The 18112-nt window shown below is 46.9% G+C and overlaps 1 protein-coding gene across 3 annotated transcripts; it reads right to left on the bottom strand.

Annotated features, from left to right (window-relative positions):
• Positions 1-1506: 1506 nt before the first annotated feature.
• Positions 1507-10645, bottom strand: LOC119355202 (acyl-coenzyme A thioesterase 13-like). 3 transcript variants are annotated; one of them, XM_037621981.1, is made up of 4 exons: positions 10355-10641; positions 10092-10235; positions 1917-2075; positions 1507-1749 (listed from the first exon to the last, which is right to left on the bottom strand). In XM_037621981.1, exons 1-3 carry the CDS (start codon positions 10514-10516, stop codon positions 1932-1934), a joined length of 450 nt encoding a protein of 149 aa, XP_037477878.1. In that variant the 5' UTR covers positions 10517-10641; the 3' UTR covers positions 1507-1749; positions 1917-1931. The 3 variants fall into 3 exon arrangements, with proteins under 3 accessions (XP_037477878.1, XP_037477877.1, XP_037477879.1); XM_037621982.1 differs by lacking the exon at positions 1507-1749 and adding an exon at positions 3524-3624 and having other exon boundaries at positions 1934-2075; positions 10355-10645; XM_037621980.1 differs by having other exon boundaries at positions 1507-2075; positions 10355-10640.
• Positions 10646-18112: the final 7467 nt, after the last annotated feature.

The raw sequence follows: 18112 nt of genomic DNA, 5'->3' as shown, positions 1-18112 counted from the left end.
CGGGTATGAGTCATTAAGGCCGCGTTCGGTAGTCATCCGCTGAGCGGAGCGCACGGAGCGGGCTTTAAGTAACTCTGTAAATTATAGCTTTAATCAGCTGGATTGCTGCTCCGCTCCGGCGCGGAGCCACGGAGTGGAGGGAATCCGAACGCGATCTAAGTGTTCATGAGTGGCGTAAGTGTAATTACAGTTCATCTGAACAAAGAAACATCACCCCATTTTCTTGCATCTTCCTCCTTGTTTACTGCGAGTAGTACTATAAAATATACTAATAAATATATAGAAAATCAAGAGCAACGGAAATTCTCTTGTGTCCATTGGTGACACGACTCAAGAGATATCGTGTCATGACTCATGACTACTCAATGATGCAATCGTTGGAAGCAGCTAAGTGGTCGCCTCGGTGACACAATGTAATGATCAGTGTGGAGGTTGCTTTCCAGAAAGTGGAAGCTTAGCTGCCCAGATTCTGTATGCCGAACATTTTTCACTCCGTTCCGATGAACTGGAAAAGGGGCGAGGCTCATTTTTCGTCTAAAAAATATCGTTGGATCTGAAGACAGAAAGGCGCACGACATTTTCCTGGGCCACCTATCAATTTGTGTGCGTTCGTGGGGTAAAAAGCTCGCGCTGTTTTCAGTGGGGAAAATGGAGGACGCGTGCGTGTTTTGTGTGGGTGGCTCGCTCGCTCCCTCGCTCGGCTCACATAGGGACAGCAGATTGGCTCGCACTAAAGGGAAAAGTGGGACAGCGACGCCCAACCGTCTTGTACTACCTCATTACTCGTAGAACAGTAGTCATCTCCTTCCACATAATACATGCCATCTACTAGTCCAAGCCAGCTGTGTGTCGCCAACTCAATTTGCATCCAAACTTATTCGCAGCGCTGTGAACCAACAGGTGTGGTAGACTATGACAGTGTGAAAAAACGTCTTATGTTAAGTTACTAGTTACAGAGGGAGCATCATCATGATGCAGAGGCCGGGGGTATACCTCCATTTTCAAAAAAAACAGAGGGAGCAGTAAGCAAGGATTTAATGTTATGACTCTTTTCTGGGGCAAAATTATGATGTTGTGACTTGGGTGGGAGCGAGCTGCACCGGGGTTTGGCACTTTGGAAAAGACAAATTCGTACAAATTCATAATGCAAGCGGTGCCGAATGCCAGAATGGACATTCATGAGTGACGTTTTGTCTTGTCAGCAACTACTCTACCTACACCACAGCCTAATGAGAGCAGGGAGAAACAAACATGAGTCGTTGAGCATTCTATTCTACCAATCTGCCCAATTTTTGTTCTGCTTCCCTACTGAAATCGGCCAGCGGTTAAGAGGACGGGAGGCACTCAGGGCCAGGGACAGCACACAAGGACTTAATAGCTTGTGCACACATACGCGAGCATGATGGTAGCTGGGCCTCCTCTCACCAACTATCTCAGACAGTTAAGAATAACGAGGAAAGGGCACTCATCTTTTAGTCACCACGCCAATTATACAATAATGAATGAGGGGGAAATCTGTCTCCCTCAAGATGAGGGCAGACTACAGTAATCCATCAGTTGAAGATTAAGCATCAATACAATAGGATTTTACAGGTGTTATACTTTCCAGCTGCCCCGTCTTTCTTAGGGCCTTGTTTGGAATGCTGGCTGGAATTTGGCATGAAATTCAGAGGACTTACGCCATTTTCTGTGCAGTTCCTGCCTTCCAAAGTCCAAACAGGCACTGTACTCTTTCGAAGATATTAGTATCTGACAAAGGTTGAAAGGCGAAAATGAAATGAGCAGAGCAATATGTGTTGCAGAATTTCAGATAGATATAGCCAGCCTTTCTTAAACAATGTAGCACTACGTTGTGCTGATGTTGTCTATTGATAAAGGGCAGCGAAGAGCTCGACAAAACCATGTTTTTATCTTACAACTGAAGGGAATCCTCACAATCTGCTAGATACAGCAAGGTACTTTGTATGACGCGCCTGAGCCATCAATTTGCCGCTCCTTTTCTTCCTGAAATCAACAGAGACAACACCCACTGATTTTCCAGCACGCAATAGCTTCGCCTCAACCTCTATTTCTTCCTGGAAAATTAATCAAAGAGTTTACGTCATGTCACATAACTATTAAAGATGGCATAACAGCGAAAAGACGAAGGTACGTTCAAAATTAATCAAGCCGTCTCACACTAATGTAGCAATAAATTGGCCAACACTGCCCTTTTGGGTGACAAAAATTGTAGCCAACCAACCTGAAAAGGTTGTTTTAATTCTTCAGAGCAATATCTGGACAACATGACAGTAATTCTGATCCTAAATTGATTCTAGGAACCATTTTGTACCCAGCAAGCTCCAATCTGAACGGAATCCATCAAAGGAAACAAAAATAAATAACACATAGAAATGCAGGTGCATTGAACTCAACCATTTTTTTGCTTAATGCGTACTTATATTTCTACAGGATAAAAATGACTGCAAGGTAAAAAGTATTGATCCTTTTATGTTGCCAACTGAGATGTCATTCTCCCATTTTCACCGATGTTAACTCTTCAGAATACCAACTTTCACCTTTCTAGAAGACTATGAATATGCAAGCAATCAAAGTTTTAAGCTAATTTTAACCAATGAAAATTTATTTGGGAAAAAGCAAATGTGCATGCAAGGGTGGGTGATTGAGTTTAGGGTTTATGTACTTGTGCATCTTAAAAAACTTCATAGATGTGTATCGTGTTAGAACATGTAGGTATGCAATATATTATGCAAACATATGATCAAATGTGTCCTGTACAAAAAATAGAAGTGGCTGTAGTTGCAATGCTCCCTGTTTATTTATCCTACAGAAATAGTAGGTAGCACAGTTTTTTTTCCCAAGAACCCAAGGGGAGCTCTGCCATTTCATTAAGAGAGAAAACTGAACGAAAACCAACACATACGAACCAAACACCACACCAGCCCCGAGACCACGCACCAAACGAGACGGCGACTCTGCCACCCAACTAGCCGGAGTTGACACCCTACAGCACGACCTGGAGTCTCCACTCCAGCATATAGACCTCAGCGAATGCACCTTGCCGGCTCCGGGGCCGCACACTCAGACAAGCCAATGACTCTGCCGCCCGAGCGGCCAAAGCAGACACCCTACATCACAAAGGCGATCTCCGGAGCCGCCACTCCGGTTTCCACATCGGCACCGAGGCCGCACACCCGACGAACCAACGTCTCTACCAACCAGCTGCCAGAGCAGTCGCCATGCATACGAAGGCAATCTCGGGAGGCACAGCTCCGGCTACCATACCGGCCCTAAGGCCACACACCTGCCTAGCCAGCAACAACACTGCAGGAGAACACACGCTCCCGACACCCGCTTCAGCCAAAGCCGAAACTTGAGATTCCCCTCGAGAACTCAAGATTCAAATGACAAGGGGGGTGAAGGGTCTCCACGACGATGCCTCCAAGGAGGCCAGCGATGTCCGAGGATGCCATCATCGCCAACATCATCCGAAGTCAGTGCTAGGCTTTCGCCTGGAGCTTACCAAACTAAGGCTGGCGCAGTGGATCTCCAGGCAACCAGCCCGGCATATCCAATTCTGATCAACAACTTGGAGGCATCCACCCGAGCCACAACAGCCATGCACTTCAAAACAATTTCATGTCACATCATTTCCCATAGGTATTAAACCCTATGAACTGAAAGTAAGCAAATATATACTTGAGCACAGAATTTAATAATAAGCCAATCCCGAAATTATTTTTATTAAATTATATACTTTGGCATACAATAGGAACGCCACTCAAAAGGTGTGTCAAAACAAGGAAAGTGGATTTATTGGAAGATGAGAAAAGAAAACAATTAGGAGTACCCTCTGTCTATGACATATCAGTATATCAAGCAAAAAGATTGCACGTAATGATTACGAATGAGCAATAGAACCAACATTTAATGGGAAAAAACCCGATAAAACAGAAACTGTATCACCATAGCATGAGATCATCACAAAAAGACAAAAGCTTCCTAATTACTCTCTATATAAAGGGCACTCCATTAGATTGCTATATGGTCACCATTAAGGAAAACTGAAGAATAAGTATTTGGAGCCTCCTAACTTCTGTGACTTATGAGCATACCTAATCATTCATGAATTGAGTATAAAAATGTTGCACGGTTGTTATCCCAAAACAAATTGAATGCACTCTACTGCTTATGCTCCAGGTCAAACCCTAATTATGAAAAGGAGGCAGCAAACAAGAATTTCTAACAACTTTCACCAAGTTCAAAGTAATTGCCACAACTAACCCCAATTCACTCATGTCATCTTCCAACAACTTGTTACCATCACAAACTGGTTACCAATGGAAGTACCACTGAGATCCCAGTCAACACCTAGGTGATGCCTTCAGCTAGGCATAAAGATGTTCTTAATACCAAGTCATGACAAGCATACCCAAGTGCAACTTCCAGAACAATAGTGTAATATTGCTTTCAACTGAAACTGCACTATAGTGTTGGGGTCAGCTGACCCAAACATTACATAAAACGGATAGTAAGTTACTTATCAAAAAGTAATTAGTGTTGAACCAATGTAGTACTATATGATGCCCACATTAAAGAGTTTTGGCTGGCTTTGCCCCTGTCAGCAGGACATAGTGTAATTGCTGACACCCGATCCAATTCCTAGCCTAAGAATTGAGATGCGCCCTAAATCATTCCTGAATAGAAACAACATGCAGAGGTATGAGCCTCATTGCGACTCAATTACTCCCCAAGTCCAATGCCTCCGCAAATTGACGGGGCAGAATTGTAGCACGAAATGCACGTCAGCTTCGACAGAATTGTAGTTTCATCACAAAAAATTCCAACCAACATAAACTAAAATCTGTTGATGACGAACAGGAACAATGTCTGTGTTAAACATTGTATTATGACGTGTGCGTGTGTATGGTTGTTGTAATACGGTTAGGCTTAGAGATATGATCCCATAGTTTGTTAGATTACTTGGAGATCAATCCTAGCCTAACTAACCCTTGTAATCTCTTGGCCTTGAGCCCTATATTAACACGCAAGCGTCCCTGCAGCTATGTATACGCTTAAGCTTAGTTTTCTACATGGTATACAGAGCCGCTCCCTTCCATCGCATCTAGATGTCTTCATCGTCCTCCTCCGCCATGGCCACACCCTCCCTCGCATCCCTCGGCCATACCATCACGGAAAAGCTGAACCGTGAGAATTTCCTTGTCTGGAGGGCGCAGGTACTACCGCATGTTCGCGCGGCGGGCATGATGGGGTTCCTGGACGGTTCCCAGAAGGAACCCGATGCCGAGATCCGCACGGAGAGGGACGTCGCCGGCAAGAAGGAGGTCACCGTCGCCGCCAACCCAGAGCACGCCATCTGGGTTACCCAGGACCAGCAGGTGCTCTCGTTTTTTATCGCTTCCCTTTCTCGCGAAGTGCTCCTGCAGGTCAGCAACTGCACGACGGCCGCCGCCACCTGGAGCGCTCTTCTCCAGAGCTTCTCCTCGCAATCCCGCGCCCGCATCATCCAGCTCCGCGATCAGATCGGCCACACCAAAAAGGGCGACATGACGGCGGCTGCCTACTTCACCAAGATGAAGGGGCTTGCTGACGAACTTGCAGCCGCCGGGAGGCCTCTGGATGAAGATGATGTTGTCTCTCACATCATCCAGGGGCTCATGCACGAGCCGGAGTACAGCGGGTTCGTCTCCGCCGTTTCCACGCGCACCATCACCGACCAGCCCATTGGCCTAGGCGAGTTATTCTCGCTACTGCTTGCTGCTGAGTCACGCATCGCCGCACAGACCTCCGCCTACTCCGCCAACCTTGCTGCAAAAGGCGGAGGCCGTGGCAACTCCAACCAGGGAGGCCCTCGTGGCGGCGGCAACAGCGGCTCCCGTGGCTACAACAACAACAACACGGGCGCCCGCTTCTTCGACAACTACTCTGGTGGTGGCGGCTCTGGCGGAGCGCCTCGCCAGGGTGGTGATCGCAGTGACCATGGTGACCGCGAGAAGTGTCAAATCTGCAAGAACGAGGGGCATGGTGCATGGCGCTGCAAGAAGCGCTACGACCGCAACTTCAACAACAATGTGCGTAACCCTGCTGGTGGTGGAGGTGGTGGTGGCGGCGGTGGGAACCGTTCTGCCAACGCCGTCCACTCCTATGGAGTTGATACCAACTGGTATCTCGACTCCGGCGCAACCAACCACGTGACCGGTGAGCTGGAGAAGCTTGCTGTTCATGACCGTTACACCGGCTCGGAGCAAATCCACACCGCAAGTGGTCAAGGTATGGACATTGCACATGTCGGTCATTCAGTTCTATCTACTCCTCATGGCTCCTTAGATCTCAAGAACATACTTCACTCTCCGCATGCCGACAAAAGTTTACTTTCTGCCTATCAACTCATCAAAGATAATCATGCTTTTCTTGAGATTTACCCTGAAACCTTTTTTGTTAAGGATCGGGCCACTCGGAGGACCATTCTTCAAAACGAGAGTAGGGGTGGCTTATTTCCTATTTCTGGCCGGCAAGATGCTCCTTCTCCACAAGTCCTAAGTGTGATCAAACCATCTACTTCACGGTGGCACAAGCGCTTAGGACATCCTGCATTACCGGTGGTTCAGAAAATTCTTCGAGATTTTAGTCTTCCTGTGTCAAATAAACAAGATCATTTGCTGGTTTGTGATGCTTGCCAGATGGCCAAGAGCCATCAACTTCCCTATCCTAAGTCTTTTAGTGTGTCAAAAGCTCCTTTAGAGCTTATTTTTTCGGATGTATGGGGTCCTGGACCCGTCTCTGTAGGCAGACAAAAATATTATGTGAGCTTTATTGATGATTTTAGCAAGTTTAGTTGGATTTATTTGCTCAAAAATAAGTCTGACGTGTTTGAGAAATTTCATCTCTTTCAACAGCATGTTGAACGTCTCTTTGATCGCAAAATTCTTGCTATGCAAACGGATTGGGGGGGTGAGTATAAAAGGGCAGCCCCAGTGCATGTAGCTCCCGCTTGCGCAGGGTCTGGGGAAGGGTCCGACCAAAAACTCAATTCCTTTTTTGAACGCATTGGCATCATTCATTACGTCTCATGTCCACATGCTCACCAGCAGAATGGATCTGCAGAACGGAAGCACCGGCATATTGTGGAAGTTGGTCTGTCCCTTCTTGCCCATGCCTTTATGCCCTTAAAATTTTGGGACGAGGCGTTTCTTACAGCTGTGTATCTTATCAACCGTGTCCCTAGCAGGGTTATCAAAAACCAAACTCCACTTGAACGTCTCTTTGGCAAGAAACTTGACTATACCTTTCTCCGCATCTTTGGGTGTGCCGTTTGGCCTAATCTGCGTCCTTTCAATAAGCACAAACTTGAATTTAGGTCAAAACAATGTGTCTTCTTGGGGTATAGTAGCCTACACAAGGGATACAAGTGCCTCGATGTAGCCTCTGGTCGTGTCTATATTTCTAGGGACGTCGTCTTTGATGAACATGTGTTTCCTTTCGTCACCCTCCATTCCAATGCTGGTGCTCAACTACGCAAAGAGCTCACTCTGTTACCAGTTCATCTTCTGCCATCACCTTGTTTTGATCAAGGGGGAGTAGTAGATGTTGCTGACCACATGTCTATGTCTAATAATACCTTTGATCAAAACCTTGATGCAAGTATGCAGGAAAACAGAGAAGATTTTGGACAAAATTCGCATGATTTTATGCATGCAGAAACGACAGAAGAGGCTGCAGAAGATCCAGACGTCAATCCCGGGGCGAATCGCTCGGGATCCGTGGCGCCAGATGCGTCAGTCGGCGCAGGCGCAGGAGAATCCCCGGCGGGATCCGCGCCATCTCCTGATTCGGCAGCAGACCAGTCTCGGTCATGCAGCGGGCCCGCGGTCCGTCGCGTCGACCGACAGCCAGCCTCGGCGGGGCCTGGTGGCCCACTCCCACGCACGGGTGGTCGGCCCTCGGATGTGGACGAGCGGAGGCCACGTCACACGGGCGGGAACGCGCCCGACAGGATGCTGCAGGCCAGCCCAGGCGCGCCAAGTGGCAGTTCTGGAGAGGCGATCCCGTCTCCCGATCTGGATCCGCTACAGGAGCTCTCTCAAGGATCTTCTGCGGATGATTCCGGTGCAGCCGTGTCGTCTTCTTCAAATCGTCTTCTACAGCAACTTGATCGACCAGCTCCGCCACCTCCTGTGCGCTCCAACACCAGGTCTCAAAGTGGTATTGTTAAACCTAAAATATATAAAGATGGCTGTGTACGTTGGGGCTCGTTTTGTGCAACAGGTGAACCACAAAATTTTGGAGAAGCATTGGGTGAACCTCGTTGGAGGGAGGCAATGGATGAAGAGTATGCTGCTTTAATGAAGAACAAAACTTGGCGTCTAGTTCCACCAGTCAGAGGCAGAAATGTAATTGACTGCAAGTGGGTCTATAAGGTAAAGAGGAAATCTGATGGCACCATTGACAGATACAAGGCACGTCTGGTTGCTAAAGGATTTAAGCAGAGGTATGGGATTGACTATGAGGATACATTTAGTCCAGTGGTAAAAGCTGCTACTATTAGATTGATTCTTTCAGTTGCAGTATCTAGAGGTTGGTGCATAAGACAACTAGATGTAAAGAACGCGTTCTTGCATGGTGTTCTGGAAGAGGAAGTGTTCATGAGACAACCTCCTGGGTATGAGAATCCAAATGCACCACGTCATATTTGCAAACTTGATAAGGCACTGTATGGACTAAAACAAGCACCTAGAGCTTGATACTCTCGGCTCTCCTCTAAGTTACAATCACTTGGATTTACTCCCTCAAAGGGAGATACCTCATTGTTTTTCTATCACCGACGTGGGATAACCATTTTTATGCTTATTTATGTTGATGATATAGTTGTCACTAGTTCATCATCTAAAGCAGTTGAAGCTCTTCTTATGGACTTGAGCAAGGAGTTTGCACTTAAGGATCTTGGTAGTCTTCACTTCTTCCTTGGAATTGAGGTAAAGAATGCAAAAGATGGAATTGTGTTGTCACAAGGAAAATATGTGCAGGAAATACTTCAGAGAATGGGCATGAAAGGATGTAAGCCGTCATCTACACCTTTGTCTACCTCTGAGAAAATGTCTCTTCATGATGGAGAGATCCTTGGAGCAGAGGACTCCACCAGGTACAAAAGTATTGTAGGAGCATTACAGTATTTGACATTAACTAGACCAGATATCTCATATTCAGTAAATAAAGTATGTCAGTTCTTACATGCTCCTACTAGTGCACATTAGACTGCAGTAAAGAGGATACTTAGATATCTTCAAGGGACCCAGAGTCATGGACTGAAAATTGGAAAGTCAGACTCGATGCTTGTAAGTGCTTTTTCAGATGCAGATTGGGCAGGTTGTCCTGATGATAGAAGATCAACAGGAGGCTTTGCAGTGTTTCTTGGCAGTAATTTGGTTTCTTGGAGTGCTCGCAAGCAGCCAACTGTATTCAGGTCAAGTACAGAAGCTGAGTACAAGGCCTTAGCTAATGCCACTGCAGAGATTATCTGGGTTCAGAATTTGCTAACAGAGTTGGGTGTTTCTCATCCAAGAGCAGCATCACTTTGGTGTGACAATCTTGGTGCAACCTATTTGTCTGCTAATCCTATCTTCCATGCTAATCCTATCTTCCATGCCAGGACGAAGCATATTGAAATTGACTACCACTTTGTTCGAGAAAGAGTGGCTGATAAACTGCTGAATATCAGGTTCATACCTACGGGTGATCAGGTGGCGGATGGGTTTACTAAACCTCTCACCTTGCGGCAATTAGAAGCTTTTAGGCACAATCTCAACTTAGAAAGTTGTGATTGAGGGGGAGTGTTAAACATTGTATTATGACGTGTGCGTGTGTATGGTTGTTGTAATACGGTTAGGCTTAGAGATATGATCCCATAGTTTGTTAGATTACTTGGAGATCAATCCTAGCCTAACTAACCCTTGTAATCTCTTGGCCTTGAGCCCTATATTAACACGCACGCATCCCTGCAGCTATGTATACGCTTAAGCCTAGTTTTCTACAGTCTGAAGCCTTAGCATGGAAGAGAGAAATTGTAGTCTCACCCCGACGGCGGCGGTGTCGACGTAGGACACGCTGATCTCGAGGGAGACCCCGCTCGTGCCCACCCCGCTGGAGAAGAACACGGCCGAGCCCAACTGGTCGGCGAGCGTTGCCGTGACGCCGCTGAGAAGGTACCCTTGGGGACTCTGCAAATCAATCCCCAATTCGAACCAGACACCACGCGCCGTCACGTCAGCGTGTCAAAACCGAAGGAGTAAGGAAGCTAACGCTCGAGGTTTCGGCGGGGAGGGAGCGCGTGGCTTACGGCGATACGGGGGGTGACGACGAAGGAGCAGAGGACGCGGCCGTGCTCGGCGGCCTCGAGGCGGACGCCGCTGATGACGAAGGAGTCGTAAGGGGTGGAGCCCGAGATGTCCGCGGCGGAAGCGGTGGGCTCGAGGGTCCTCCGCACCGCCTCCGGGTCCATGGCGCGGCGGTGGCGCTGGGGCCGGCGAGGAGGTCGTGGTCGCCGCCGGATCGGGGAAAGAGTTGCGGGGGTTTGGCGCGGCACGCAACACAAAGACGAGTGGGTGGATACCTGCGGTGTGCGAGCGTGGTTGGCTGGCAGTGGCAGCGCCTTGCTAGGCTGGCGGGTGAAGCTACAGCTAACAAACGGTCCCACAAAGTAAGGAACATGATTGGGCCCACTAGAACGAACTAAAAGCTTTTATTTCTATATGTTCAATCAAGTACTATCTACTTTAAAATTTGTCAAAAAAAAGTTGACATTCTGAGCCTTATTTGGTCTACTACCTCCTTCAACGAATAAGCGTACGGTTGGCACCGAAATTTATCCAGAAAAGAGTGTCCCAGTGCATTTTAAAATGGAGAAAAATGTTTCTCTCTCATTACACGGTAATCAACATTAATAACATGGGAAACGTTTGGAGCCGGGGCACCGGCCGAACCACTCGGCCGGTCGCGTCCACGCACGCTTCGCCTCAGCCATCCACCAAGCGACACGTAGGACGCGGGGCCATCCAAATCGTTGCTTTTCTTCAACTTCCCGCAGATCCCACCCGATCCCCGTCTCCCAGCTCCGCGGATCTCGCCCCATCCTCGTCTCCTGCCTCCGTCGTTGCAGCACGCAGCGCCGATGCCCGCATCTCCTGCTTCCGTCGCTGCAGCGCGTGAGTAACTCGCCGTTGGCCATGGAAGATCGATTCCCCGCCGGCCATGGATGTAGATCTCACTCCGCCACGCTTGCTGCCCCGCTCGCCATTGGATGCAGCAAGGTCGTTTGACCAATCCCATTTCCGTTGGTTGCAACTCCCACGTGCCTCGTGCTTCTGCCTCGCCGACGACGACCCGGGCGGCGATGAACGACACCGGAGGCTTCCGCGGAATCGTCGCACCCCCTCATGTTGCAACCGTTTAAAAAAAAGCTTCATCCCCCTAGATGAAAAGCTTCAACCGGATGTAGAGAAAGCTACAAGCGATCAGCGCCATCGCCGGAAAGCTACAACCGTTGACATGAAATGCTACAACCTTTGATTAAAAAAGCTTCAACCGAAATGACACAAAAAGGCTTGACCAAGTGCTGCTAAAAAGAAAATAGCTATAACTTTTGGTAGAAAAGCTTCAACGGTTGTTGGAAAAAGCTCCAACCATTGAGAGAGAAAGCTACAACTAGACACTATGAAAATAAGAAAGCTTCAACCAGCGACGGCTGGAGGTGGAAGAAGATGATAAAATGCTGCAGTTTTGCTACATGCTTCAACCGGCATAGATTTTTGCTACAACTGGCATAGCATTTTTGCTACAACTAGCATCACGTTTTGCTACAACACACATCCGGCGTGGCGGTTTTGCTACAACTAGCATCGTTTTTTGCTACAACCGACATAATGTTTTGCTACATCAATCACGGCCGAGCTACGACCCGCGACGACGACGACGGCTTTTTGTTACAACTGTCATAGGTATTTGCTACGTCCGGCAACGGGTTTTGTTACATCCGTTCATTTTTTTAGAATGCAAATGTTTGCTACCTGCAACGGTGAGCTACAACCAGCGACAATGGCGACCTTTCTGTTGCAACCGTGTCTCCATTTTGCTACGACCAACAACGAAAAATGCTACAACGGCCAATCATATTTGCTGGAACCAGTCAATCGCCAGCGAGGCGGAGCTGCATCCATGGCGTGCGCGGGCGGGATCCATCCATGGCGAGCGCGGACGGCGAAGCTGCATCCATGGCGAGCGCGGCCAACGGAGCTGCATCCATGGCGAGCGCGGCCAGCGGAGCTGCATCCATGGCGAGCGCAGATCTCCGGCGAGCGCGGGCGGCGGAGCTACATCCATGGCGAGCGCGGTTCTTGGGCAAACACGGAAGGCCGGCGAGGGCGCCCACTGGCGACGAGGGCGCCGCGGCGGTGCTTCAAGCTCGGCCTTTTTCTCGCGAGGTATAGCGTGGTCTCCACGGCGCTCGGGCTGTTGCTTTTTTTTAAAAAAAAATGACTCGTGAGGAGGAAGAAACGAGGGATAGATCTGACGGTCTTTAATCGCTGAATCGGGCGGCCAGGGCTGGACCGGCCCAACTGTTGGGCCGGTGCGCCGGCGCCTAGCGTCGCCCTAATAACATTTAACACATGGTCTCCTCACTTTTTACATGCTCGTTGGGGATGGGGTAATTAAAGAGAAGTGAGATGGTGGTTTGCACCTTCACAATGCATTTTTTACCCACTCCATAATCTGTCCTAAAATTTCTATATGTACACTTTTTTTACGGGATAAAACTTGTATTACTCAATCTCCCAAGAATTATAATCACGCTTGCAATGTCTAGGAGTTCTTCCGGACCGGATCCAAGCCACACAACCGTTCGGCATCATGATTGTCCAAAATTTGCCAAGAAATTACTAGCATTATTTTTGTTACGAACAATATGAATAATACAAGAATTACGCTCGATCAAAAGATTTTTGATCTCCTTTATCATAAAGGCATATTTTGATTTATTTGTTTCTACATTTTGTATCATCTTCACTGCTTCTAGATTGTCTGATTCAACATTGATAGGTAGATTGCTCCATTGTGGCACAAGCAAAAGGCCCTCCCGAATGCCCATGATCTCTGTCTCAAGCACATCATCACAAGTAAACAAATATCTGCATGAACAAAAAATGATTCTGCCTCCATGGTCTCTTAAAATCATACATGTATCTGCTACACCATTCAAAACAGATCCGCCGGTGTTCAACTTCACCCGAGGCAGCCGATGGGGGAGCCCAAGGACTGGAATCTAGTTGCCTTATATTGCATGAAGGAGCAACCAAAGGGAAGCACACCTGGGCTGGGTACTTACCCTTTGAGTGATCTGCCAGCGGGTCTGAAGCAATTGAGTTTAACGAGGCGACCTAACTAGCAAGAAAGCAACATGAGACATCCCTCGAACAACAACTTGTTTTTTTTTGAGTGTGTCAATAGCGTGCCATATTTTTATAGAAGTGAAGAGAATGTAAACTACGATAGTTGGACCCAACATGCAAACAATAGCGCCTCAGTACACCCACACCAACTCCAGACTAACCAGGCTAAGATCACACAAAAACAATTTATACTATAGGCACCTGCTTGCTTCCATTTCGCAAAGATAAATCCATCACTCCCGTCATTGAGAGTTGCACAATATGATTGGTAAAAAACCTTGATTCCTCTACTTCCACAAGGACCAACATATAGAATCACTAGGGAGTCACAACCTTTCTGGTTGACATTGGGAATCATGCACTCGACAACCATTCACCAACTCTTTAGCGAATTTGAGCCTGCAGGGCAACCGACAACAAAGAAGCATCTCTGCCAAACCTCGCGGGAGACCATGCACTGCATCAGAACATGATCCACCGAGTCTATCTCTTGAAGGCAAGTGAAGTAAGTCGAAACATTATCCTAAAGGTCATGGTTATGTCTTCTATCAGACGTAAACTATGTATTGTATAGCAAGCCACATGAATATATGGCACTTAAGCACTGCCTGACAAATGTCAGATGCCCATTGCCACCTCGAAGTGAATTCTGCCATGACAAGGCACGCGGTTGATGCCCTTTGAGATCCGGTTGGATAACGAAGGTATTCCTGCCCTTCCCAAAGGAGTGATCCTAAGTTTATCGAACCCACAGGAGCATGGCTACTACGACAGAGTCTCTACCAAGTCTTTGCAAGAGAATTAAATTCTAGTTTTTACAATCGGACCTTAAAGGCCTTAGTGTGTAAACACTTATAATTAAAACAAGCATGAGTATGTGGACTTGTTTCTTACAACCATATATTAATGATCGGGATCATCATGGTTTAGGTTTATGCTTTGGAAGACACCCATTAAGATGTGCTTGCAATGGGACAAAGTGGGGTGCATGTCCAACTTCCGTCTTGAATGGTTCACGACCTACATCAAGAGTTAGTTGTCCAACCGCATGCCTTGCATCATGCGGGGTTACCTCAGTTATTAAGAATAAATCAGACAAAAGCATTGGGCATTTGGTGACTACACCTCATGTATCACCAGTGGTTGACTTTTCGCTACCGTACTAAACCATTCTGTCACTCGTGTTTAGAATAGCATTCCGCGTCCTCCCTGTTCCTAACCTCCTCCTTGATCGAACTCCATAATCCAAGGTACATGCAAGGTCGAAGAGCAAGAAAGAGACAAGAGACAACTACAATGCAATTCTAACACATGCATGTCATTAATTTGAAGTCATTCCATTGAGCCCTCATACAAATACACCTGGTTGCAAGGCTATGCCTTAACCCTGTTGCCTTACCGAATTACTCACAGACGGTGATCCGATCGCAAGAAGAAATCATTGGAGAAGACATAAAAATGAATGCTTTATTGATAATATGTCTTACAGTTGGTTGTCGAATGTGATACACGATTACAAGTATGGCTAACATGGAGGTGGTTTTCTGCGGTGATGGTGATGGTGATGGTGGTGGCTATGGAGATGAGATGGGAAATGACAGCGGCTAGGGTTAGAGAATGGTTTTTGTCACGGTGATAGAGGTTTTTGACGATGCCCCCTTGTGAATCTGGTATTGAGCCCTTTATAAAAGTGGTTGTGTTGGACGCCAAGAAGCCGCTGGCACCCCTCGTCTTCTCTTCTGTTTCACTTGTTGCACCAGCAAACTGTCTCCTTCTTCCTCCATTTTGCTTCTTTCCTTCTAATTGATGTTTTTTTATCCATGTATGGTCTCTTTTCTGGTGAAAACAAAATAAAGATAGGATTTCACAATTATATTGCTCGCACTCATTAGTCATTAGTGGCAACATCAGAGTGATTTTCTTAGATTTTCTAAGATAAACCAGTTTAAACAACGGTGTGATGAGCGTAAAAACTACACTCATCAACCTCCCCAACTTGATCGTCCTTGAGCAACAAAGATATAAACCCAACCGTAAGAAATTCAGTTGTTTAAACTGAAATACCGAGAATGTGTTGGTTCACTTACGATCAGTATCCCTAGATAATCCTCCGCTTCTTCATCTAAAAACTTAATATAGTTGTTGCGGTGGCATGGTTATTATGCAAGTTGACCACTCAGAGCACGTACACCCAGTCTGACACGTACACCCCACTAGGCACGCAGCCGGGTACGTACTATTGGGGAACGTAGTAATTCAAAAAAAATTCTACGATCACGCAAGATCTAACTAGGATATGCATAGCAACGAGAGGAGGGAGTGTTTCCACGTACCCTCATAGACCGAAAGCGGAAGCGTTTAGTAACGCGGTTGATGTAGTCGAACGTCTTCACGATCCAATCGATCCAAGTACCGAACGTACGGCACCTCCGTGTTCAGCACACATTCAGCATGATGACGTCCCTTGAGCTCTTGATCCAGTTGAGGACGAGGGAGATTTCTGCCAGCACGACGGCGTGGCGACGGTGATGATGAAGTTACCGGCGCAGGGCTTCACCTAAGCACTACGACGATATGACCGAGGTGTTGAACTTGTTGGGGCACGCAATATTTCAAAAAATTTACCTATGATCACGCAAGATCTATCTAGGAGATGCATAGCAACAAGTGAGGAGAGTGAGTCCACGTACCCTCGTAGACCGAAAGCGGAAGCGTTTAGTAACACGGTTGATGTAGTCGAACGTCTTCACGGTCCAACCGATCCAAGTACCAAACGTACGGCACCTCCGTGTTCAGCACACGTTCAGCACGATGACGTCCCTCGAGCTCTTGATCCAGTTGAGGACGAGGGAGAGTTCCATCAGCACAACGGCGTGGTGATGGTGATGATGAAGTTATCGGTGCAGGGCTTCGCGTGAGCACTACGACGATATGACCGAGGTGTTAACTATGGAGGGGGGCGCTGCACACGGCTAGGAACATTTGATCATATGTGATACATCTCCAACGTATCTACTTTTCCAAACACTTTTGCCCTTGTTTTGGACTCTAACTTGCATGATTTGAATGGAACTAACCCGGACTGACGCTGTTTTCAACAGAATTACCATGGTGTTATTTATGTGCAGGAGCAAACGTTCTCGGAATGACCTGAAACTTCACGGAGCCACTTTTCAGAAAATAAGAAAAATACCTGCAAAATATGAAGGCCAGGGGCCCACCACCTTGCCACGAGGGTGGGGGGTGCGCCCCCTACCTCGTGGGCCCCCTGTTGCATCTCCGACGCCAACTCCAACTCCATATATTGAGTTTCGGGGAGAAAAAAATCAAGAAGAAGAAATCATCGCGTTTTACGACACGGAGCTGCCGCCAAGCCCTAAAACCTCTCGGGAGGGCTGATCTGGAGTCCGTTCGGGGCTCTGGAGAGGGGAATCTGTCGCCATCGTCATCATCAACCATCCTCCATAACCAATTTCATGATGCTCACCGCCGTGCTTGAGTAATTCCATCGTAGGCTTGCTAGAAGGTGATGGGTTGGATGAGATCTATCATGTAATCGAGTTAGTTTTGTTAGGGTTTGATCCCTAGTATCCACTATGTTCTGAGATTGATGTTTCTATGACTTTGCTATGCTTAATGCTTCTCACTAGGGCCCGAGTGCCATGATTTCAGATCTGAACCTATTATGTTTTCATCAATATATGAGTGTTCTTGATCCTATCTTGCAAGTCTATAGTCACCTATTATGTGTTATGATTCGTTAACCCCGAAGTGACAATAATCGGGATACTTACCGGTGATGACCGTAGTTTGAGGAGTTCATGTATTCACTATGTGTTAATGCTTTGTTCCGGTACTCTATTAAAAGGAGGCCTTAATATCCCTTAGTTTCCGTAAGGACCCCGCTGCCACGGGAGGGTAGGACAAAAGATGTCATGCAAGTTCTTTTCCATAAGCACGTATGACTATGTTCAGAATACATGCCTACATTACATCAATGAACTGGAGCTAGTTCTGTGTCACCCTAGGTTATGACTGTTACATGATGAACTGCATCCGGCATAATTCTCCATCACTGATCCATTGCCTACGAGCTTTCCATATATTGTTCTCTGCTTATTTACTTTCCCGTTGCTATTGCTATCATCACTACAAAATACCAAAAGCATTACTTTTACTACTATTACCTTTTGTTACCGTTATCACTACTATCATATTACTTTGTTACTAAACACTTTGCTGCAGATATTAAGTTTCCAGGTGTGGTTGAATTGATAACTCAGCTGCTAATACTTGAGAATATTCTTTGGCTCCCCTTGTGTCGAATCAATAAGTTTGGGTTGAATAGTCTACCCTCGAAAACTGTTGCGATCCCCTATACTTGTGGGTTATCAAGACCATTTTCTGGCGCCGTTGCCGGGGAGCATAGCTCTATTCTTTGAGTCACTTAGGATATATATCTGCTTATCATTATGAAGAACTTGAGAGATCCAAAAACCAAGATCTATCCCTCAACTACGAAGGGAGGTAAGGAACTGCCATCTAGCTCTGCACTCGATTCACCTTCTGTTATGAGTAAGTTTGCGACACCTACACCTGCTTCTGCTATTCATTCTGATATGTTGCATGTTATTGATGATGCCACTTCTGCT

Source organism: Triticum dicoccoides, chromosome 2A (genome assembly GCF_002162155.2).
Source record: "Triticum dicoccoides isolate Atlit2015 ecotype Zavitan chromosome 2A, WEW_v2.0, whole genome shotgun sequence".
In the NCBI taxonomy this organism is placed as follows: Eukaryota; Viridiplantae; Streptophyta; class Magnoliopsida; order Poales; family Poaceae; genus Triticum; species Triticum dicoccoides.
This window is presented reverse-complemented; position numbering and strand designations above follow the sequence as displayed.

What these genes read in the sequence shown, in the direction of transcription:
- LOC119355202 (XM_037621981.1), bottom strand. Translation starts at nt 10,516, where the DNA reads ATGGACCCGGAGGCGGTGCGGAGGACCCTCGAGCCCACCGCTTCCGCC. An exon ending in TCGTCACCCCCCGTATCGCC is followed by an intron (nt 10,236 to 10,354) that starts GTAAGCCACGCG and finishes ATTGATTTGCAG; the next exon opens with AGTCCCCAAGGGTACCTTCT. An exon ending in TCGACACCGCCGCCGTCGGG is followed by an intron (nt 2,076 to 10,091) that starts GTGAGACTACAA and finishes TTAATTTTCCAG; the next exon opens with GAAGAAATAGAGGTTGAGGC.